Source organism: Kogia breviceps, chromosome 19 (genome assembly GCF_026419965.1).
Source record: "Kogia breviceps isolate mKogBre1 chromosome 19, mKogBre1 haplotype 1, whole genome shotgun sequence".
NCBI classification, from domain to species: domain Eukaryota; kingdom Metazoa; phylum Chordata; class Mammalia; order Artiodactyla; family Physeteridae; genus Kogia; species Kogia breviceps.
Window position 1 is genome coordinate 14,665,035 of NC_081328.1, and position 7,410 is coordinate 14,672,444.

The following is a 7,410-nucleotide window of genomic DNA, read 5'->3' on the forward strand; positions in this document are numbered from 1 at the left end:
CCATAGCTGTTTCTGATGTCATGGATTCTGAGGAAGTGTCAGTTACGTGATGATCTTCCTTTATTGGTGTCTTACTTCATGTTCAGTGTTTTAAAAATACAAATTACAAACACTCTACATCCATACCCAGATTTACTTATTTTATCAGAAAAAAAAACTTGAGAAATTTGTAGATCAAATTAAGAGACAATAAGTGTACATTGTTGAATAAAAAATTTTAAAGTTTCTGAGGTGTTTGTGTTATCATCTTTCGTGTGCTTTAATTCAAAAAAACTACTGAAAACTAAGTTAAGATTGTGACATTGATAATATTTTTTTCAAAGTGTCAAATGTACAAATAATTTAAGTCTTAAATATAGCCTGGTCATAGGTCATGGGTTTTTTTCTAATCATACAGGTTATTAAGGTACTTAAGAATTGGCATGTGTATGGAAAAATCGGTTGTGAGAGCAACTATCCTGCCTTTTGTCATGACATTGAGCCTTATGTTCTTCCAGTTGAAATAAGAAACCGAAATTGAGCTAAGCAGTTAAGCAATATGGCAATGCATATTTGAGAAACTTCCTAAGTTTGTTTAGCATTGATTTGTCACAAGTGAAAAAAAGCAGTGCTAACATCAGCATTAGAGTGGGGGTTAGAAAAGATGAAAAAACATTTACCAAAAATGTGTCTGTCACTATATAGACTGATACATTTGGGTTATATGCTTTCATGTTGTTTGAAATAGGGAATCATTGTCCTTGGCCAGGTAAGTGACTTGCAAGGACACAAAAGGGAACTTGGGGTTTTATTGAAGATTGTCTTTTAAGATTTTCAGACATGTAAATGTGATTTCTATAAAGCATGGTAGTTAATTCAGTCTACAAAGTTGTTGGGTTTTTTTTAATGACATTTATTGTGGATTTCAGCAGCTAACATTTGGAAGCAGTATCTGAGCAGAACATAAAATTCATTCTAGATTGCTTAGCAAGGTCTCATGCTTGGGGAATTGTTACTTGGAGCTTTTAATCCACTACTGTTGGATACGGCGAATTGACTGAATCTGGGAAGTCTGGGCATGAGAACCCCACTCTCTCCAGTGTTTATAGTCTCCTCCATGATGGTCACATTCCAAGATGTACTGATAGCCACGGTATCCAGGATACTGGTAGCAAACCCAGCTAGAAAAGCCAAAGCAGATTGGATTATTAAAACTAGTTAGGAACCTGGTCAAGACTCCCAAACCTGAGCCTCTTTCCTCAACACAATGATATGGAAGGCTTTTTAGGCTTAGCAAACAAGAGCCATCCTAAATAAGCCAGGCACCATTTGTGAGCAGATACCTACAACCAGCTGAAAATTAATCTTGATTATGAAAAAAGGTACGAGAGTAGTCAACATAAATCCTTCCGTTCAGGAATGTCTGGGGGAGGAAATTGAGATGCACTTACGCTCCACATTGTATCTTCATGGAACCAACTTCTTTGTTGAACCAACCCATGGCTTGCAAGGAGGGGTAGTCATCACAGATTTCCCATTGGCGTCCAATAAAGTTTTCTTTCTCAAAGATGGTAATCTTAGACTCCTTATGATTCTGTAATGCAGAAATTTTTTTTTTAAGTTTAGTACCACTGTTAAGGCTGTCATTGTAATTCTTTACCACATTTATCAAACTCAAAACTCTCCTGGTGGGCTTCCCTGGTGGCGCAGTGGTTGAGAGTCCGCCTGCCGATGCGGGGGTCACGGGTTCGTGCCGCGGAGCCTGCGCTTCCGGAGCCTGTGCTCCACAACGGGAGAGGCCACAACAGTGAGACGCCCGTGTACCGCAAAAAAAAAAAGAAACTCCTACATGATCATTAATTGTAAAAGTATTTCAGGTAATACAGAGATTTTAAAAATTGGGTAATCCTGTTTAATCCAATTTAATACCATAACATTTAAGATTTTTTTAAGGTCTTTGTTTTTGGCTGCGTTGGGTCTTCGTTGCTGTGCGCAGGCTTTCTTTAGTTGTGGCGAGTGGGGGCTACCCTTCGTTGCGGTGCGCGGGCTTCTCATTGCAGTGGCTTCTCGTTGCGGAGCACAGGCTCTAGGCACGCGGGCTCCAGAGCGCAGGCTCAGTAGTTGTTGCGCACGGGCTTAGTTGCTCCACGTCATGTGGGATCTTCCTGGACCAGGGCTCGAACCCATGTCCCTTGCATTGGCAGGCGGATTCTTAACCACTGCGCCACCAAGGAATTCCCAATACCATAACATTTAAAATGTACAAATAACTGATATACTTCAGAACAATGAAAGACCAATGAGAAAATTATGACAGCAGGAAAAATATTTGAAACACATAGCCAACCAAAGGATTACTTGTAATGTGGAAAAGATCCCACAATTGATAGGAAAAGTAAGTCCATGTGTTTGCCTAAGTGTTGGTGTGTGTGCATGGCATTGGAAACAATGTAAATGTCCAGTAGGGGATATGAAGACTTCACAAGCATTAAGAAGGCAGAGACTAACCTTTATGAAGTTCAAAAGCAGGCAAAGCTAGCCTTAGTGATAGCAAGTGGAAAGGAGCAATTGATTGGAAAGGGACACCAGGTAATTTTATGGGGCAATGGAATTGTTCTCTATCTGATTAGGGTGTTGGTTATGTGGGTATACATGTTTTTCAAAATTCATAAGAATATACACTTAGGATTTGTGCATTTTACTATGTGTAAATTATATCAATACATTAGAGGGAAAAAATCGGAGTTAAAGTGAGATGAAAACACATCCAGATAGGGAAATACCTTTCAGTTCTAGAGCTGTTTAGTTTACCATTTCCACTACTTGAATTTTGGTAGGACTTTAAGATGAGATCATTAACAGCTAAAATCATGAGAAAATCACATGATATAGATGAACATTTGAAAAGGTTTTAGCCTAGCCTTACTCCCAATGTAGGGATCATTTTTCAACACACCCCTCAAGGTCATCCTGCTTCTGCTTGAATTCTCCAAAAGACTAAAAGCATCCCATTCTGATGCATAATTGAATAATGCTTAGTGTTAGAAACAAGAAAGTTAGGAATCAAAGATAAGAGGTGCTGGAGCTCTTGCCTACTTCTTCAGTCATCCCACTGCACTAAAATGTTACTTCAGCATTTCCCTGTTTCTAGGTAAAATGGTACACAGATTGAAATTTAACTGGCCCAGGATTTACTTTTATTACATGGTAAGTGCTCTCACTAATTATCCTATTGCACTTTGAAGATCTGGGCTCCTGAGTATCCGCTTCCTGCCACCTATAAGAAGCCCTTACTTTTAGCTTAATAAAAATACCGTCTAGGAGAGAAAAAAATCAAATGGTAGACTTAGAAACTAAGGGAGCAGTGTTTTCTTTTCTCTTTATACTTTTATCCTTCCTGCCACATTTCAGCATAACTGATGGGAAATAACATAAGTGTCAGTGCATATGCACCCTCTTATCCATGCCCCACAAACACAGAAATGAACATTTCAGGGACTCACAGCTGAACAGATGGGGCGGAAGGACATGAGGCGCTCAATGTGGTAGGCATTACTCCCGCTCCAGGCGTCCCAGCGAGGGTACTCTCCTCTCTCCAGGACAAACTGTTGCCCGCAGAAGCTGGTATGCTCATAACCAATCCAGCTGCCAAAGACAAAGTAATGGTGTTTGTTCATGGTGTTCATAGCTTACATGGCCTCATGGAGAAGGCATCTTTGGTTTTAGACGTTAACAGTGGGGTAAAACATCCAATTAAAGCCATACAAAGTAATACTTTTATCATGAGAGGTGGAGAATGAGCTGGCAGCTCCACTATGTGGGTCTGTAAATACGTTTGTTTGGGGGATTATCCACTGAAAAGGTGTACTTCACTGGCCTGAGTAATGAGTACTGGCAAAGTCAGTCTAAAATTATATTTCCTTTTCAAGTTACCTTATTCTCTACTTGGAGCTCCAGGTTCAGGATCTAGTGACTGACTATTGCTTTGGCTCCAGCCAAACCTATTGACTTCTTTCTAAGGAAGCAAAGGGATGAACAGGCAGCTGATGAATGACTAGTCTCTTGTTTCCTTGTCACTTTGTGGGTTCTTCTGCATGCCTACATATACCTATACCTTATTTATTAAAACACCTTAGATTGATTTTTCACAACCAGGTCTCAGTTACTGATGACACCTTAAAGAATTTTACTTTAAGGGTTGAAGAGCTCAGTTTTGGGGGTGAGCAACTTGTGGAAACCTATCTACATGCACGGCCAGTTCTGCCCAGGCCAAAGTAGAGTCCTTGCCTTTGTGTTTTCAGGCTGATGATCAAGGCCTCAACTAACTTGCCAGGAGTAAGAAGACAAAACAAGAGAGGGTCTTCCTTGCCAAGGAGATTAACCACCACCAAGAAACTCCTGAAAGACTAGCTAGGATCCAATATGACTCTCTGGACTTGAGTTCCTTTTTACATAGAGAAATTAGTGAACTGTCTGCTCTGGGACATGAAGGAGGGGAGTTAGCTGTGAAGCTGTAGCTTGATATTTCCTCTCTTTTCTGTAGGAAAGAAAAACTCAAGGGGCTTGTGGCTATTCTGAGGGAATCCCAGGCAGAAGCCTATGGACTCCGGAAGCACAGAACTGATTACCGTCACCGCCCCAGCCCATGGTATATATTTCTTTAATCCCCCCCAAATCTAATACCAAGCCACTAAGAACCTCATGTTCCTTCCAGCTTTGAGTTACTAAGTTACGCATGTAGTGACTTTTTATTCTTTTTGAGATTACTTAAGTATGGAGGCTTCTCTCCCAGAAATGATTAGAGTTTGGGGGAACATCTTTCTTCCCTGATCTCCACCTTTATGGTCACATGTCTGAAGGGACCAGAAATAAACGGCCTGCTGTTCTGCTGAGGTCTATACTCACGCGCCACATTCCACCTTGAGAGACCGGACATTGTCAAAACTGCGCTCGGAGACATTTGGGCAGGAGCTGGTGAACTCCATCCTCTTGCCCTGGAAGTTCTCCTGGTCATAGATGGTTATCTGAAATGGATTAAAATGGGAAAACAGAGCTAGAGTGTGGTACATCAGAAAGAACAGAGGCCCAGGCCAACATCTTAACCTGTGTCTGACCCTATGTTTTCCATCACTAGCTGCAGCCCAGGCTAGAGGACAACTCCCAAAGCTGTGAACAGGACTCAAGAGTGGACCCAGCGAGGAAGGTAAGGGTGTTGGAAACAGTGGCTGAGGATCAGCCACTTCAGGCAGCGGTTACAACCAACCTCACGTTGGGAGTCAGGAGACCATAGTCCAATCATTTATTTGGGATCTGGTGGCAAATCTGTCCTCACTTCTGGGCCCTCAGTTTTTCCATGTCATAATCCACTCGGGCTGCTCTATTTTAAGATGATTTTAGCAGTGTGGAGGAAAATTGACCTAGAAAACTAGGCATCATTTCCCACCCATCAAGGGCTTCCGGGGTCATCCTTCTTCTGTCCAAATGGGGCACCCTGAGAGAGACAGCATCTGGATTTGGGGTGAACCCTTCCCCTACAAACTGGTGTTTTATTGGTCAGTCACTGTCCCATGGAAAAGCACAGCTCTGGGGCCTGCTCTGAGGTGGTATTATACCCCCTGCCCTGATGAAGTCCTCAATTTTCCATGTGATGGGGATGGGCTTACCTTCCATGGCCCCACAGACCCCGGCATGGGGTTAGTTTGAGCCATCTTGGTGGTTGGAAGGGATTCTGGAAGACAGAACATACACCAATGACATGGCCTCTGGGGTGAGGGAAGAGGAGCACAGGCGGAAGTAAAAGAGGCCTGAAGTCCAGTAAAGTAAACAGACTTTGGTTGGGACGCTGGCTCTGCCTCTCACTAGCTGAGCCTCAGTTGTTTTCCATCGGTAAAACTTCTATGCGCGGAGTTATTGTAATGATTAGAAGCAATAATGCAGGTAGAGCACTGAACAGATGCCATGACCGCTTGATAAACGTGGCTCCCGTCCTCTTGCCTGCCTCCAGGCACCCGCTGCTGGTGGCAGCATCGCCTCAGTCTTACATACCCCAATATAAACCCCTTGGCAGCCATCTAGTCCAGACCCTTCATATTACCAGTGTGTGGTCTCACTGTTTCCTGGCTTCTCAACAGTCCCCAAACTGACCAGCTGTGCACAGCCATGCACCATTCCCTCCCTACTTCTCTGCCTTCTAGACCTACCCAGCCTTGGTCTTGCCTCCTGAGACTTTGCTGCTTTCCCCAGCCTATGGTGACTTGCTTTCTTTCCTCATTTCCAGCACTCATCACAGTACTGATCTGTGTTCCCATTGAATATGTCCTGGGTGAACATCTCCATGGCAGGACCTGGGTCTCCAGAGTGACTGATGTAGCACCATGCTGAGCCCATGTTGGGGTGGTGAGCGTTTGAGGAGGGGCACGGGCGGCATTGAAAGACTTATCGAAGGAAAGTGAGGAAGAAAAGAGGATGATAATAATAGCTAAAACTTAACAATGGCCCACCCTATGCCAGGCCCTGTCCTATACGCTTTACACGCACTAATGCATGTCATCTTCACAATGAGCCTATGAGGGCAGCACTATCATTATCCCCATTTCACAGATGAGGAGTCTCATGGAGGTGAGGTAGATAGAAAAAGATGATAGGAAGAGTTAAGGAGGGAAGGACAGCGGGGAGAGGGCAAGGAGGGAGGGAAGAAAGAAGGCAGGCAGGTGTACATCAGTTTTCTTAACTCAGAACAGCCATTCATGGCTTTTCCCTCTGGCTCGTATTTGTCCAGGGACTGATGCCTATAAACTCTGTGACGTAACTTTCCGTTCTGAACCTCTGAACAAGCACTTCCTAGCTCTTGGCCCCCTACCTTCACCCTGTGCCCCAGGAGCCTGTCATTTCTTGGGGCCCCATGCCCCCTCCCAGCCATGGTTGCTAGGGCAGTGCTTATTGTCATGTAAGTGGCTCCTCTTGGGGTGGCAAGAGAAGACTACCTCCCCCAGAGTTCCCCAATCTTCTCCAGCCATCTTCAGAGGCTCTGACCACAAGGCAGGAAGACGGGGTCCCCTTTCTGGGCAGGTCTCTGCAGGGGAAGGAAAGGAAGGACCAGAGCACCCCTCAGGGCCTTACTCACCCAGCTCCTGCTGCACAGTCTGGGTCTCCATCTGGTGCCACTTCCTCTATGGCCCTGCTCTTTATAGCCCTGCGGCTGATGCCCTCCGGCCCTGTCAGCACTCTGCTTTCCCTCTGCTTTTGTTCCCCCTGATCCCAGAGCTTTGGTAGCTCAGCCTGCTGGGTGGGCATCCCTCAGGGCTTTGTTTAAACCTGGGATACAGAAATCCAGAGAGGCCCTGCTGCTGTGGGCAAGGCTGGCTGTGCAGGCCTTGGCTGCTGTGGACTTGCTCTCAGAGCAGCTGGGAGGTGAGGACAGGTCTCTGCGTG

General features: G+C 44.5%; 1 protein-coding gene across 1 annotated transcript; it reads right to left on the reverse strand.

Moving 5' to 3' along the window:
• Window positions 1-1,012: 1,012 nt before the first annotated feature.
• CRYBA1 (crystallin beta A1) lies at window positions 1,013-7,133 on the reverse strand. The gene is made up of 6 exons (XM_059046327.2): window positions 7,103-7,133; window positions 5,643-5,707; window positions 4,885-5,003; window positions 3,483-3,624; window positions 1,431-1,573; window positions 1,013-1,160 (listed from the first exon to the last, which is right to left on the reverse strand). Exons 1-6 carry the CDS (start codon window positions 7,131-7,133, stop codon window positions 1,013-1,015), a joined length of 648 nt encoding a protein of 215 aa, XP_058902310.1.
• Window positions 7,134-7,410: the final 277 nt, after the last annotated feature.

What these genes read in the sequence shown, in the direction of transcription:
- CRYBA1 (XM_059046327.2), bottom strand. Translation starts at nt 7,133, where the DNA reads ATGGAGACCCAGACTGTGCAGCAGGAGCTGG. An exon ending in CTCAAGGTGGAATGTGGCGC is followed by an intron (nt 3,625 to 4,884) that starts GTGAGTATAGAC and finishes TGTCTTTGGCAG; the next exon opens with CTGGATTGGTTATGAGCATA. An exon ending in ATGAAGATACAATGTGGAGC is followed by an intron (nt 1,161 to 1,430) that starts GTAAGTGCATCT and finishes TGGCTTTTCTAG; the next exon opens with CTGGGTTTGCTACCAGTATC.